The following is a 17,431-nucleotide window of genomic DNA, read 5'->3' on the forward strand; positions in this document are numbered from 1 at the left end:
AGCTGGGTTTTAGTTGGAAACCTAACGTCCGAATGAACTGAAAATTATTCTCTCGGTTCTCTCTTTTTCTACGTTTATATTAGTTTCGACATTCATTTCTCTTTAAAGTTTAGAGTTTGAGAATTTAGGTATATATAAGAAATAAAATTAAACCCTTTGAAATAGAACCCAACAATATAGTGCATTATAATTATTGTTATAAGAAACATATACAATTTTTCTTTCCCTAATTAGTCACAGGTTATGTGGGCTGCTATACTGCCTATTTGTAATAAACAAAAAAAACCTTGCTTCTGTACATATTTATAAGAAAAGTTATAAAAATACAACGTGCAGGACACATAAAAAGTTTATACATCTAAAATGTTTCCGTTTGAGATGTTTTTATTCATTCCTATATTTCATCTGAGGTACCTCCATAAATAAGGTACGGTCTAGAGAGACATTACTGTAAAGGGACAATTTATTCATCGAATAGCGAGGTGAATTTTGTATTGAATAGAGTATTAAATATTCGCTGTGCTCTACATTTTGTAGAGAATATTATGTAGAGTATTTAGCGTAGTCATATTCATCAAGACCCCTCTATCAAAGCGTCTATAGATTAATAGGGGCGGCACGTGAGTCGCCTTAAATAAGGCCTCATTAAGGCGCTTGGGAACGGCAAACTGGGTAAGGCACACGAATTAAACACCACATGTAGGTATTAGATCGTTATGCATATAGGGTGGGTAGAGTCCGGCTTTGTATCTCATTGGACCCCTGCTGGAGACACATTCATAAAGGATATGTACCTAGTATGTGTGGTAGTAGATATATTGATGTTCAAAAAGAGTTCTGTAAAGTATCTATTTTGAATAAAATATTTCTGACTTTGACTTTGACTTCACTGTGCGTAACCAAATTGTTGGAAGTATAATACAAATGAAATATTAAAAAAAATTGCGGAATATGAGCTCTACGCGAGACAACAAACGACACTTAAGTGTAAAAAAATGTGGAAAAAAATAAACAATTATTATGTATACAAATACAAATATTCTTATAAAATTTTCATATTATAGATGTAGGTAACATTTAAACACTATATAAATAATATAAAAATGACTGTTTTTGTATTTGTTTTCATATTTGCTCATACATTTCCAATCAGCACCCCTAGCGGACTGTATCAGAATTTATTCATTTTTGTAAAAACGTAAAAACTCATACTAAGGGTACAGATATTTGTGCTTGTAACTTTTACAGTTATGTGGGTAAAACCATCTGTGCAGGGTTGAATTAATACTCCATACCCCTAGAAGATATAAGTCATAATAATAATGATTCCGCCGTGTTCATTCATCTGTACCGCCGATTCGCTACATCGATTGGCAACATGTTTTAACGGCACCCCTCAGGCATCGATGGAATCGAATCCGTGACCGATCTACGAGCTTACCATGAGCTACGGTATCTTTAACCCCCATAGATCTGAGTTTTATCGCAAAGATGCCGTTTGATGAGTTACTTTAACTTACTTTGGCTTGCTTAAAAATATTCTATCCTGAAAGTTCCATGAAAATGTACTACAAAATATGTTTCCGGAAAATAGATTCTAGCGAGATAGAGGAATAGTTATAGTTATTAAGAATAGTTATTCTTTCTTAGTCATCGAGCAATAAGCATATGTTTATTCACCTACTATTTATTGTTGTGCGTTCGTTAAACTTACAATAACTAAAGCATATTAATATTTTGAGAGACGAAATACAAATGATATTTTTTTACGTTTATATGTCCAACAAATGAGACCACCATTACATAGAGACGCATTTTTGTGAAGCCCCTTTAACGCTCATAGCTGTAACTTTAATTTGTCTGATGATATTCTAAAGACAGCTTTTGATAAAGCGCACAAAAGGAGTATGGAGCCGCAGTGATACAAAAACATTTTTCATTATTCAGTACAAAGGCGGCCGAGCAATTTTTGGAACGATTGCAATCAATCTTTTGTATGTTGACTAGGGTAGCGCGTTTTGACAAGTTTTTAAAGACATTCCCATGGCGAGTTCCGCAGACCAGCCCGAAACGAGCTACGTGTAAATTTTTTCATAAAACAGACGTTCGTCCGTCAAGAATAAATCTGCATCTTCTGAAAGGAGCTCTCAAATCAAAGTTATTCGTTTCGGTTTTTGTAACACAAATGTTATTGTGTTCGCCCGCTGTCCCGCGGTCTTGTACCCCTTCCACCCTTCTGAAATAATATCAAACTCGTTCTAACCCTTCAGATGAATCTCTGAGGAGTTGTAGAGAGAAAAATATCTTCTGATGATATTTGTTAAGATCTCTTTGTGAGAATCCCGACGTAATGAAATTCTAAGCCCGCTCCGCAGGGGTTGTCTGTTTTTTTGACATGTTACAAGCAGATGCAATTTTAATCAAGAACTGGGAGTCAGTTTACCGGAAAATTAGTTACTAACGTAATCTAAGAAGTAAATATATATTGAAGTAACATCGTAGGTAATATTTTATTGGATAGGGATTTTTTTTTACCTGAAAGTACTTGTAAATTAAGCTTTTATATTTACAAATTCTAATTCAAGTGAAAATTATTAAAATTCTTGTCGGTATTACCTTGTTACACAATAATATATTTATTTACATTCAAATACTCCTCTGGTGTTGCAAATGTTCATAGGCGACGTTGACTACTTTCCATCACGTAGCACGTATGCTTCATCGTTAGGCTCAAATTATTAAAAAAAACTTATTTTATCCATATTATTTTCAACATTACATAGACACACAAAGTAGGTGCTTCGAGCAATTACATACGTACCGACAATGGAAACTTAAGAAAAGTAGACACTTCATTGTAAGTATTGATAGAGCGGAACAAAGATGTTATTACCTAATTATCGATTGATAGAATGCTGGGAACCGTATTGTGCCTAGCTTCACGGGACACGTGTGACTTCCGAGCCTCCAATACACACTTAGCACACTTACATTATACACTTAGACTTACATTTTACACTTAGGGAATCACTGCGTTTACACTTGAGAAATCACTTTAGTTGTTGTATGTTTTTTCACAGATGTTGAAATTGGAGTTGGTAAGTTGAATGACGTCAAACTTTTAAGGTTAGTTACAGTGACTACTAAGAATAAAATGTTTGCCTCCCACTCTTTTTATCCGTATATAGACTAGACACAAATAGAAAAAATACGATTCAAGTGTATTTTCGTGATTTACTATTATGATAAATGTCATTTGCTAAGGTGAAATATAAATAAATAAAGATATTTCTGTTATATTTTATGATTCTATATATTTTATGATCTGTGGGGCATCTTAGAAATATTAAGTACAGATGTTAAAACTGATATCGAATATATTTTAACCAAAAATATCCGCTAGTATTTTTGTTACTTACTTTGTCTTCTTTGAGTTTTAGTCTTTCTATTTTATATCTAAGTATGACATAAGCGTTCTTGAGACAAATATATAGACTTAAAGCTTACAATCAACAAAGTTACTAATAACCAACCATAAAATACGTTTTTGCTTTCAAAGCAAGAGACTGCGAGCGTTCGATAGAATTATTCAAGATATTTAATCAGAATCAATCTTACTTAGCGCCGGAGCGGTGGACGAGAATATAATTAAAAATGGGATCGTCCCTGGACTCAGGGAGGGGCTTAGCTGGATTATGCTTTTTAGGGATCCGTGCCTAAAGAGTACGGAACCGTACTAAGCCTCCGTTGTCTGTTCGTTTGTCAGTCTGTCATAGGGTTCTCTTGACCGCAATGATAAATACTTGATTTTTTAAACAGTAGATAGGTATTGCTATGACAATTACAAATATCAAAATAAAAAGTAAAAGAGGGCCCTCATACAAGAAACCGATATTTTGCGGCATTTTTCGTACTACAGATTTTGATTCATCAATACTAAAAAATGTTGTACAGAACCCTCTCTGTGCGTGTTCGACTCGTACTTTGCCAGTTATTTCTCCTGATCACTAAGTATGTTGTCGTTTCGTCATGAGAGCGGAGATTATCTGACAGGTCTTAGTAAAAGAGAGACTCAGGTATAAACCCGAGTATTTTCAATCGTCAAACAATACGAAGTAAAAGAAATGTGATTATCCCTTATTAAAAGAACTTTTTGTAATGTCATGGCGTGTTTTTATAGAATTAAAGTAGGAAACGAGTGTACAGTACACACTGTCGCTGTGTATGTGTATAACAATCTCAAATAGGATGTGAGTCGTACCTGAGGTTGGTCACAGACGCATTGATTCTCCTAAGGTCATACCTGAAATTTCACTTCAATATTTTAGCGTCATTGCGCTTTTCAAACTAGACTAGAGTTTATTACCCTCTTACGAATCTGAAAATGTGTTGTAATGTAAGGAGTTGCAGACATTTTAACACAGTCTACTGGGATAGAATCGTATCGTATGTGTGATCCACTAAAGGTAGAAGACCAATTCTATCTGCGGTCGGTTATAAATATTAACGTGATCGTTGAAAAACATTGATTCAAAGAGATTCATCATAAAGCATATTCTGCACCATCACTTCTTCAATGAAAAGTTATTCAGCGCTTAACCAAAATCAATCTTCTTTTCCCCGAAGCGAACGTCAGTATAATTAAAAAATAAGATCGGGTAAGCTCGCCAACGAGCCGGATTATGCTTTCATTAGGGTTTTATCGTTCCCGGCGCAGCAATCGATCACTGCCCACGATTCAATTAACGATTTAACATTCTGTAGCGCTGAGATGCTACAGTTTAAGTAAAGTAATAAATTTTATTCATGAGGTTAGATATTCCTTCATCATCATCAACCTATTACAGCTCTTTAAAGGAAGATATTTAAGAATTTGATTTTGGGTATGTAAGTTTTACGCACTTTTGAGTACTTGAGAAGGTTGTTTGAAGATAGGACCCTTTGTGGTTTGACTATATGGTTTGACTATATGCACCCAATAAAAGCAATGTTTAGCGCTGCTAAGTTCCGCTTTGAAGTTTATGGTAAGGGATACATACTTACCGGAAAGGTTCCAACTTGAGTTTGAGTTTGAGATTATCTTGGGTTGATTACAGGTGTCCAAGGATGGCAATAGCCACTTACCTACTTACTTATTGGGTGGATTGTATACGTAATGTTATGATCATAGTATGTTTATGTTGCAGGATTACTTTCTGGATAACATTTTCGTAGGACTAACATGTAATACGTGTTTTATTTACTGCTGATAAAGGTTTTCCGAGAATCATACAAAGAATTTTCTGATTCCATCTATTCATATAATTTTATGCTTCGGAGAAACACAAACAACAAAACAAATTATTTCTGCTATCCTTTTTGCTGACGGTACTCATACTGAAAGGAATATTAATTTGTAAGCAACTTTACTATTTGTATGATGTTATATGTGTACCAGGGATGTTATGAAGATCCATAACCGTAACCGAAACTATCGGTTATCCAAAATAAAAATACGTATATACGAAATCGTAACGGAATCTGATATAAGTTTCGAATAAATTCAGACAAGCGTGGAGTCAAAATGGGACACTTTTATTAAGAGTTTACTTGTAATTTCTTTACTTTTACAATTACTTAAAATCTAATATCCATAAGCGAAACTATCGGAAACTTCGGGACAATTCGAAATGATTCCATATCCGTAACCGTATCTAAAACCGATATAATATTTCTATTAATCCGTATCCAGATCCCAAATATCATATCCATAACATCCCTAATGTATTCGATACGTGACTAGATTCCGTTTAAGATTTCGTGCGGATTATGTGTCCTTTTTTTAATTACGAAATAATCCTTAAGTAATGTATTGAAAGTAAAAACATGTCTTAATGTATTTCACGTAGTAGTATGTGTAGTAGTAAGGATTATACCTTTGCATGTAAGATCTGTCATTAGTGACTAACAATCACATTTTATCCATAATCAATTAAATACGACAATTTTCAAAGAGGATTCAAAATGTATTTTTAAGTTGATTTACAGTTACAAACGGTCAGTCAGAGTCAGCCTTTAATTTAGGTAATTTGTATAAAAAAAAAACAGACTGCTTAAAAAAAATAGTCATCCCAATTTAGACAATTCCATTGACACCACATAAGTTAAAATCCATGAAGCCATTAGAGCCTACACGCCCTACAGCGTGTCAAAAATGGGACTCACATACTCTTGAAAAATATTACCCTTCGCATCTGGGTAAATAAATACACAAAAATATTTATTTTTTATCTGTACAGATACTTGTAAGTGTTCGTGGAGTTTGCTAGATATACGGAGTATACTTACCAAACTGAATTAATCCAAAATAACTTGTTGGCTGCAATCCATGTTCGGAGTGTCTCCTGATTACTACAAAGCCTTGGGAATACTCTACCTCGCTATTTTAGACCGAGGGAGGAAAAAAGTTTCCTGTTAGGTAGGTACTTATAACAACAGTGTTAAGTTTTAAGTGAGTGTTAAGGGAAATTTGCTATTTCGAGACGTTTTATTTAAATCCTTAGAAGCAGCAGACATCTGTTATGGACTTCAGATTTCCTAATTGTTATGCGGACTATGCGGATGATTATCTAGTTGTTGAAACTTGGCTTCTCTTCTAGGCGTCCAATGTTGGAAACCCAGGCACGCATCGCTGGTGTTTTTTTTAATTATGTACGTGTTATATTCATTGTCACTTGTTTTAACGGCGAAGGAAAAATCTTGAGAAAGCCTACACGACACTACACGTCAAGTTATTCTTAAGGCATTTCAAGTCTACCAATCTACACTTCTCAAACGCGATGAACTATGGCCCAACCCCTCACCTCGAGAGAAGACCTATGTCCTGTATTAGGACCTTAATAGTTTCAAGACGATGCTGTTGGTTAGACATATCCACGGGTGGCAGTGACCACTTAATATCACTTGCTCGTCTGCAACTTCTATCACATAAAAAATCATAACTGGGAACGGCCGTTTAATGTAAATTAATGCTTAATATACCCCACGAAGCAAAGAAACTCATGAATATAACTCAGTTACGGGTGGAGCAGGAAATTTAATAAAACGCAAACAAACGATTAAGGCAGCCTGCATGAGATAGGTTACGTTTTTTCTAATAGAAGTAGAAAATGGGCATGTTCACCTGGTTTTAAATGGTTACTGCTGCCCATCGACATTATAACCGATCAAAAAAAAAGAAAACCTTTATCTTGTATTTGATCATGATTGGGCAGTAGCCCAATGGGCCCATGTACAGTAGTACATGAAGACTAAGTTAGAACGACTCGTGTTAGTATTTTGACAAGTTACTAACTCAGACTCGACCGATGTTCTGTGTACTTAAGGCAAAAATCGTTGCCACCGTCGAAACTCGAAGTATTCTACCACTAAATGTTACTTATAAAGGCAATGTTTTTTGTTATAAAAAATATAAAAGAACTAAAGTCGGATTCAGCATAATACAGCTTCAACGCTGAAACTCCACATCTCTATAAATGGTCCTAGCACGTAACCTGGAGAACCAGTTGGCTATTTGCATGACATTACAGGGTACAGCTGTGTTTGTGTGCGTGACATGAGTGTGGCGTTAGGGCTGTGCAGATTGGATGCCGAGATAAATGTATGTTGTGGTGATAAGGGTATTAAGGGATATTTATACGATATCGGAGAGCTTAAAGCACTTAAAAAGCGCGTGGTATTTTTAAGATAAAATATTTATTATATTAAAGGCGGAGTAATTCTCCCCTTTTAGACATAATTTATTGAATGCATTAAATATTTTTGGATCAATGTCAGTCTAATCAATATCTAGTCGCGACCTTTGTGTCACCAATTTATACCTCAGTCATAATTTTGTACAAATTGTTATAATTTCTGTACATAATGTTAAATTACTTAATTAAAAGTTAGAGTTTTAGTATAAGGGGTAGAATAGAATGGCTACTAACTACTAGTTTACCTATTATTTGTTTACCTTATCTTTCGAACAAGAAAAAAAAGCTCAAAAAAGATATATGTCAGCGACGGTACGTCTTATATATAAAATTATCGTGTCACAATATTAGTTACCGTACCTACTCCTACGAATTATTTAATTTACCAAATTTCACCAAATTTTATATGCATATTCAGTAGGTCTGAGAATCGGCTGCTATCTATTTTTCATACCCCTTAGTGATAAGGGTTGTTCAACCTTAACATTTTTTTATTTATATGGTAACACAACGTTTGCCGTGTCAGCTAGTAATACTATATCTATTATGTATATTATGCACTGTACTATGTACTACAGTTTGTAAATCCAATTACACATAATTATGTATTATATTTACATGTATTATTAAATAATAATTCAACTAAACTAGGGATTGGCAGCCCTAGGTGTATGTTTCTGAAGCCGGGCTCGCGTGTCGGATTACGTCGGCGTCTCAGCGTCCGTGCCTGACTCTCATCTCTGAATCGTATCTGTTTTGTTTTTGCCCCATTTTATTCCGCCCAAGGAATCCTTCACTGAATGGACGGCGCGCGAGATACAAACTGAATCGGATTTAATGATCTTGAAGTTGCTAAGGACGAAATTATGAAGTTTTTCCGACCAGTGAACTTGACTAGGCAAATTATTATTATGTAACATATATATAAATTTAACTTTATTTATTAATTTTGGGATTCTGAAAATCTTTTGGTAAGTTATCACTGTGCTGTTCTATATGTATTTTAGAAAATTAAGGAACATATTTTACTTTTCAATAAATGTTACTTTTATTTTATTACAATTAGGTTTAGACCAAATTTACCTGAACTGTCTGCAAATGACGAGTTTCATCTTAATAAGATAAAACTCATTTCCGACAATAATTTAATCGCCTTTTAATTACGGGTAGTGCAAGTACTTGATTAGATATCAGAAACGGCAAAGCGACAGGGCCGGATGTTTCTTGTTTACGGAACCCACACAAGCACAAAGGGCTACCCACAGACTACCCCTTGTGCGGTCTGCTATCGTGCGCATTGTTGCCCTAAGTACCCAATTACTGTAAGAAGCTTTGGGTACAGTAATTAGTTAGAAATTATGTGAACTGTTATAAAGAGGTTTCTGGGTTCAAGAAGTTGCAAGTTGCAAAAGTTGCGAGTCCATAGGTTGGTGATAAGGTAAATAGTTACTAGCTCATGGAAGTAAGTAATTCTTAATAGAATACATAAGTAAAATTGTCATTAGGTACTAAAGATCATAATGTAGCAAAACTTTAGCCATATAGGCTTCCTTAGGATTGTCCCTGTAGTACCGGGATCAGAATAGGGCTACGGTATCCCCTGCCTGTCGTAGGAGGCGACTAAAAAGGGGCTTCCGGGGTTGCGGGCGGCAGGAGTGGGAGCTCGAACCGTCCAGCAAGCGACCGCGGGAAGGACGGCGGTATGTGTGGTCGCTTACCGTCGTAAACATCAGACGGTGTGGAGAGCGCCTGGGCTCACCTGGGCAGAGCCTGATGGGGCAACACGTTCAGAGGACTCCGGTTGCGTTAAAAAGTGCAGTAAAAATCCCAAATAACCTCGTGTCGCTCCCACGACACTGGGTACCTTTTGAAGGTTTCCCCCTCGTCAAAAAATAAGAGGCTTCCTTAGGATGTTTACTTTTCTTTCCCATTAAATTAAGTAAAAAATTATGTTCAGTAGATACACACTAATTTCTAAAAATTGTTGAAGATAGAATTTGAACCCAAATCTCTGTACTGAAATGTAATGTCATTGAAAGATTTTAAGGTCATCGACAGATCTTATGATTTTTAATTTTACTTCAATTACAGAGACTTCCGAACATCATTCAAAATATTTTCCATTTATAATAATAATAAACTACATAAGGCTCAACACTCAGTTAATTCATTTTCACGATACGTTAATCTCACAAATTTTATTTGTAGTTTATAAATCTGCCAATAGATGGCGTTGCCTGTAGCGTTTGTTGAAAGCGAAGTATCCTACTGCCTTACTTTACGACTAGTGTAGCAGTTTTACTACAGACCAATAACATTCATAATAATTATTACTACTACAATGTAGTGGTTCTATCTTTAGTATTTTGAGTTAATCTTTGATTATTAATTAACATCATTTTAGTAATAAACGTCACATAACCCAAACACAGTATGGGTAGCCATTTAAAAAAATAATGTTGACTTTATTATTTAAATTACGCATAATTATGTAAAGTAAAATATACTTAATTATAATGTTATAGCTACCTACTTCAAATAATGGTGTAGATTACAAAAATAGAACATGTTTAACAATTTGCAACGTACACTCATAATTATGAGATACTGTGATTAGCGAGCGAGATAGCTGGATTACCTGTCTTATTAAGCTTTCTAATTAGCCGGAGTACACTTGCTTTGTTCTAGCTAATTATTTACCAAAACTACCTAGTTTCAACCTGTTTCGTCTGCGTCTTTTTATTATTTGATTTCGTAATTTTCACATCCATTTACTAAATTGAAAATACTTAGTATTGTGTACAAGTTTTTCAAAAAATCATGTTTTTGTAAATGGGAATTGTGATCTCATACAAATTAATATATTCGTCAGTAGTTACGACTTTTATGTACGTAAATGAATCTATTCAAGAGTTTGCAGACCAAAGATCATAATTGGACGTATGATGAAAATGTTCATCTTTGGTTGCTTCGATCAACAATACCAACTTTCTTCTTTGTTTTCTTGATCGAAGTTTGGCAAAAGTTGGATAAATCGTTAATTTTTAATAACGGCCTTTAGACATTCAGAGATGCTTATGAGTAGGTCAGTGACCCAGGTACTTAAATATTATTATTAAATTCTACTAGTTATACAGAATATATATTTAGTTTAGTTGTTACTCACATATTGTAATAAAGATAAGAAAATAAGCTGGTTTTTAACCGACTTCAAAAAGGAGGAGGTTATCAATTCGGCCGGTATCTTTTTTTTTTTTTTTTTTTTTTTTTATGTATGTACAGCAATTACTCCGCCGTTAGTGGACCGATTTTAATAATTCTTTTTTTATTGTGTAGAGACGAGCTGCGAGTTGGTCCCATTTAAATATGGTTAGGATCCATCGATTGGTTCTGGAGAAAAAGAGGGGAACTCCTCCACCCATGTAAATATAACAGCCATAACTTCGCCGTTTATGAACCTATTTTAATGCCTTTAATTTCGTGTGTGGACAATTGCTACAAGTTGGTCCCATTTAAATATGATGAGGATCAGAGTGGGTTCTGGAGGCAAAATATGTAACTCCTCAACTGATGGGTATAATTGAGTTTTGTTTGAAGATATTTGGTGTAGGTTCTAATGAAATTGAAAAACCAGTTTATCTTTGACTATTTAATATGGTGTAGGTTCTAATGAAATTGAAAAACCAGTTTATCTTTGACTATTTAAGGGTCTGATAATGTGGCTCGGAGTCAAAATATGTAACTCCTCAACCGATGGGAATAATTGACTTGTGTTTGAAGATATTTGGTGTAGGTTCTAATGAAATTGCGAGGCCAGTTTATCATTGACTATTTGAGGATCTGATAATGTGGCTCGGAGACAAAATATGTAACTCCTCAACCAATGGGAATAATTGAGTTGTGTTTGAAGATATTTGCTGTAGGTTCTAATGAAATTGCAAAGCCAGTTCATCATTGACTATTTAGTTAGGTTAGGTTGGAACATATAAGACAATATAAAACTAAGCGAGCAGGGCGCGGCAGCGCCCTGCGAGCGGGCGGTTCCAATCAATGTAAATTCAGACCTTACCTTAATTCGTGATCTCGTTTATACAATTTTATATTGTATTAATATAAATGTTATTATGTCATCACTAAAAAGGGTGAAAAAAAATTTTTAACAAAAAATACAACCGACTTCTATGTCACTACAAAGTAAAAAATAATTCAAATAAATGTTGGTTTAGTACATATTTCTGAAGTCGGCGCTCAATATATTTCGTTGGATAACGATGTCAACAGCGTATCTAATATGAGCGTATCAATATATTTCGTTGGATAACGATGTCAACAGCGTATCTAATATGAGCGCCGACTTCAGAAATATGTACTAAACCAACATTTATTTGAATTATTTTTTACTTTGTAGTGACATAGAAGTCGGTTGTATTTTTTGTTAAAATTTTTTTTATTATAATCGTAAAATGATGTTTATACTTTTTTATTGTCGTCAATGAAGCTTAGGGTCAATAGGGGTATTAGGGATATGGCATTGTATTCTTTTATCTTTTGGGTTCCTGTGAAAAGGACAGATAAAAACATTAGTTTGGCATCTCGTCACACGGCAGTGATGGCCTAGTGGTTAAGAATCGCGGCCGCTTGATCATGGGGTCCGAGGTTCAAAACCCAAGCACGCCTCGAGTACCCATAATTTTTCAAAGTTATGTGCGTATTACAAGTTAATTATCACTTGCTTAAACGGTGAAGGAAAACATACCGAGGAATTCTTAAAAAAAAAATTCAAAGGTATGTGAAGTCTACCAATTCGCACTTGCCTAATTCTTCTCATTCTGAGAGTAGACCCGTGCCCAGTAGTGGGACAGTAATGGGTTGATAATGACATGGTAGAATAAGGATAGATAGGTATAAGATTCTAATCCAAGTACAGTGGTGTCGAGGTGACCGGCCACTGGCTGCAATCGATACCAGCGCAGAACAAGCGGTGCTATCAGATAGCTGATATCAGTTGACATTTATATCTCGTGTCGTATAACTTGGCGGCTCCATGTGAAATGTATCGGAGATTTTGTTCACACGATACGTACACGCTTGAAAAATGTATGTACCCCTGGGTTTCTTGTTACGCAACACTCCTAAATATATTCCTTAGTACCTTATATTCTAGTACTCGTTTAAATAGCTTATCTTATTTCATTTAATACATTATCTTATTTCTACCTTAAAACGGAATGACATTAAAATTTTATATATTTGTATAGGTTAAGGTTTAAGATTGAAACAGCTGCATGTTGCTGTGTTTTAATTGCGCGATAACGTCAGTAAGCACTGCAACTTTGTTTTAAGGAGCAGCATTTCAGTGATAGCCTAGTGGTTTAAACTCCGCCTCTCATTCGGAAGGCCCGGGGTTCGAATCCCAGACGCACACCACTGATTATCCAAGTGACGTGCGTATTAGAAACTAATTATCACTTACTTCAACGGTGAAGGAAAACATCGTAATAAAACCTACACGTCTATGTTTTTTTTTAAATCTGAAAGAGGTGTAAAGTCTACCAACACGCACTTGGCCAACGCTGTGGACTATGGCTTTAATTCTCACTTTGAGATTACCCGTGTCTAGAATTTTGATATCTAGAATTTAGGACGGACAGTAATGAGCTAATAACATATTTTAGTAGACTTTCAATCAATATCAACTATAGTTCTATAGTAGTTTAGGACGTTGATGCATGGGCCGGAGTGGCCCCTGTAACATATTTTGTTAAGTACCTGATTACATATTTAAAACTATACGAAGATAATATAATTGCGGACAGAGATAATTTATTTCAACCTCCTGAAGCAGTAAGAATGTAATTAGGTCGTTTTTAATGATCAAATGATCAAATGATCGGAGCAATTATTCGACTAAGTAAATGATGAATATTGTTCTTAATACTGTTTTCCTCTACAGTTCATTATAATTGGTAATGGATATAACAAATTAAACTACAATACAATATATTTAGTCGTTTTATTTTAACTATATTTAGTAAAATGCAGCTCGATGCATCAATTCATCGACTGCGAAGGTGGTAGTACGCTTTGTGGTTCGGCCCCGGTGGCACCAGCGCTATACCTTTTACTGCCTCATAACAGCAGCGTTAAGCGCTGTGTTATCGTCTAAAGAGTGTGGTCTCAGATGTCTATGGGCGGCAGTAGCCTAATCATCAAGTGGATTGCATGCTCGTCTGCTACTCGTGTATTATAAAAAATACTCATTGGTAGTTAGCATACCAGTAGGTATTGGATAGTTCTTCTAAAAAAAGTAGGTGTTTTGAAGTCTCTGCGTTTAGTTGTAATTTGGTGATAGCAGTAACTTTGCTGAGAATCTGCCCTTTGATTAGTTATCTAAAGTGAGAAGATAGTAATACTCATCGAGGTTCGATTCCTGAGGCCCACCGGCACACGTGTTTCTGCCTTTGAACACCTGTATTAAGAGCTGCTGTTTTTTGGTTTGACGGGTATGGTAAGGAATAGTTAGATGTACTAAACACAAAGTGCTGTCAATATCCCAGGGCCAGCAATTCATCTGTGGCTAATCTCATGTATGCTTCTATTATTTAGTATTAAGGGTTGATTAGGAATGTTTATTGCTAGCTGCCCGTCCCATTAAGTGTACCTAACTAATGTATACTAGTTTGCTGCTGCAGACAAAAATGAGTTGGTAAAATAATGTTACCTACCGACCGATATTTATAAGGATGTAGTCACGCAATCTGACGGCACCAGATACCATAGCTATCACGATTTTCATAACATTGTGTCGTATTGCAGATACAAAACATAATTATTCACAACACAGTCGAGCGAAAAACAAAACATTTGTGGGTAAGATAGGTCCTTACTATCAACAGCGGGATATCTAATTGTTTACCAAGGCAACCCATATTCCGTACATTTGCTTGTGTAAATATTATATTACGTGGGTAATTTAAATTTACCTACCCAGTATGACGTGAGTTATGTGTTTGTGAATATTGATAAAGTAAACTTCCAAAATATTATTGAGATTTGTTGATAATGAGCACCTTTTTTGTAATGTAAACGTCGGTTTGACTGTAAATTAAAACAAGTGTCACTTAAAAGGTCCCTCATGTCATTACCCGCAGATAAAACAATAGAATTGCGTAGCGTCTAATGGATAGGTAGGTAGTCACCTTTACTCCTGCAATTACCAAGTATAATACTGTTCTCATTGTTGCGTCGCGTAGTGCAACAAACTTTAAAAACACATCATTGTTACGGTTCGAAATTCAACAGTGCGACTTCCATTGTGCGCGCTCGGAGCTCGGACCCACTGCGGCGTTTCAATAACAAGCGGTCGACGAAACGCATCAAATTCCCAGCACCATTCCAGAGGCGCACAATGCGCGATGTGCGCCAGTTACGACGCCGCTCACGAATGCACGGGATTACATCTCCAAACGTAACGCCGCCGGAACCGGCCCGCTCCTCCGCGACCCCGAGACGCCGCGCGCCTCCTCCCACGCGTACGGAGTCAGCTGTTTGACATTCGCGTCACAGCACCCCCGCGCAGGCCCGCCGGCCGACTCTCGCCGCCATTTTTATCGACCCGCCGGAGCTCGCGCCGGCCGCAGCCGCGCACGGCACTGCACGCAGACACGGAGCAGAGCGCCCGGCGCCGCCGCACCTCTCGCACCGCGCCGCAAGCCGCAGCCGCACACCGCAGCCGCAAGCCGCACGCCGCGCGCGGTGCACTCCGCCCGCACCGCTCCCGACGCATCCTGCCGGATCCCGCTCGCTGCGCCGCGGCGCGTCTCCGGGACCGGGACCCCCGGCGCCGCCGGGCCGCGGGAGGCGGGGCCGGGATGAGCGCGCGGTAGGGGCGCGGGGAGGGCCACGGCGCAGGCGCGCGCGCTCGCGGCCGCAGTCTCGCGCCTGACGCCGACACGCGCGCACGTCCGCGCGCCTTAGCTCGCAAAATCAGCTGATCGGCGCGCGCCCCGCGGCGCACATGCCGTGAGGCCGCGCCCGCCACGATGACGGGCTACGCCCGCGGCGAGGCCGACTACGCCGCCGACCGCTACCGGCGGGACGCGCGGCCCGCCTCGCTCGCCCCCAAGGATTACTCGGTGCCTTTACACGTAGACTGCAGTATCGAATACGAGCTTCCCGACTGTGCCAAGCCGCCGCAGGGCGTCAAGATCGAGCCGCTGCTCATGATCCACCCTTCCCACTTCCGGAGGCTCGAGAGCCTCCGGCGGGTGCCGTTCGTGAACAACCTGCCGCGAGGAGACGTTGGCGCGGCAGGTGCGGCGGCGGCAGCAGCCACGGCAGCGGCGGTGGCGCCGGATGGCCGAGCGCGGGCGCGCACGGTGAGGCGCTGCTGCCGCGCGGCGCCTGCGCCGGCCGCGCCGCCGCCGCAGCCCGCCCAGGCGCAGCGCGCGCGCGCCCCGGCGCTGCCGGAGGAGCGCCGCTACCGGTTCGAGTACGTGGCGGAGGGCGGCAAGCTGGCGGCGCGCGCGCGGCTCAAGCCGCACCCGTACCTGCCGGCGGAGGCCCTGGACTGTGATATCGCGCGCGCGCTGCCGCCCGCCGCGCACTACGAGCGCTTCGACAAGCGCGCGCTGCAGCAGCTGCCGATCTACATGTAGCCGGGGCCGTCTCTGTGATGTTTCGTTGTAATTAGTTAGTGTGATAAGTGCCGCGTAGCGCCACCGCGCGCGCGAAGGACCCGAATACCAAATAGTACCTATGTACGTTGATATCGTTTAAACGTTGTTTTATGTGTTGTTGTGCCGGACGATGAGACGCGCCGAGCGTCCCGCGCGGAACGCCGAAGCCCACCAACGAAAGTATTTATTCGCAGACGCAGTAATCGATGCTTCATGATAAATTATTGTACCGTTGCTGATTCGTTGCGTATTTCTGTATAAGATATCATATCGATAATTATATGTTCAAAAATTGTATTATAATGAATATGTACCTATAGAGTAAAAAATGAAAGTGAGAAAAATATTACGAATAAAACTAGAAATAGTTATGTTTTCGATTAGGCGACGTGTTCTAGACAGTCCCGAGTGGTATCTAGAGACGTACTCTACTCTCATTTTGTAAGCAGTTATGTTTGTTAAAATTATATATAAAAAGTCCTCTCATGAATAGTCTGATTAACAAATATTCGGCATGTAAAAGTCTTTATAAAACGCTTACTTAGCATATCATAGTATTATATTGTGTCATAGTCCAATGCCAAAAATATAACTATCTTTTTACAAAAATCCCTAAAGCATCGTTTTATTTACCCTCGCGTGCGTGCCGGCGCCGGCGACCTGTGCGTGTGTGCGACGCGAGACTTGCGAGTGTGTCAGACCCAGTGCTCGTGATGCTCTAGTGCTCCTTGGATGCCTTTGGATTGTCGGATTGTGTACCCATCCACCCCACACGTACCACCAGTAAGTATGGCTCACCGAGACGCCTGCAGGCTAGCGATCACTGATATGTTCACTTTGCCAGTGTGCCTAGGGCAATACACTTTTATCGAGTGTCCACTGTCGACAGATGTTTGAAGTAGGTGTTGCGAGTGTTTGTTTGCAATGCGACAGTTACTATCAAACATTTGAGTGATTAAGAAAATTGATACGAATAAGTCCTGGTGTCACTTAGTACAGTTCCTTCAAGCCAATAAGTAA

General features: G+C 38.6%; 1 protein-coding gene across 1 annotated transcript; it reads left to right on the top strand.

Annotated features, from left to right (window-relative positions):
* Positions 1-15,600: 15,600 nt before the first annotated feature.
* LOC140743001 (uncharacterized) lies at positions 15,601-17,028 on the top strand. The gene has a single exon (XM_073074129.1). It carries the CDS (start codon positions 15,776-15,778, stop codon positions 16,388-16,390), a length of 615 nt encoding a protein of 204 aa, XP_072930230.1. The 5' UTR covers positions 15,601-15,775; the 3' UTR covers positions 16,391-17,028.
* The last annotated feature ends 403 nt before the right edge of the window (positions 17,029-17,431 follow it).

The sequence above is a fragment of the Epargyreus clarus genome, unplaced genomic scaffold (genome assembly GCF_041222505.1).
Source record: "Epargyreus clarus isolate Ecla_fem2 unplaced genomic scaffold, WU_Ecla_fem_2.2 ptg000006l, whole genome shotgun sequence".
NCBI classification, from domain to species: Eukaryota; Metazoa; Arthropoda; class Insecta; order Lepidoptera; family Hesperiidae; genus Epargyreus; species Epargyreus clarus.

What these genes read in the sequence shown, in the direction of transcription:
- LOC140743001 (XM_073074129.1), top strand. Translation starts at nt 15,776, where the DNA reads ATGACGGGCTACGCCCGCGGCGAGGCCGACTACGCCGCCGACCGCTAC.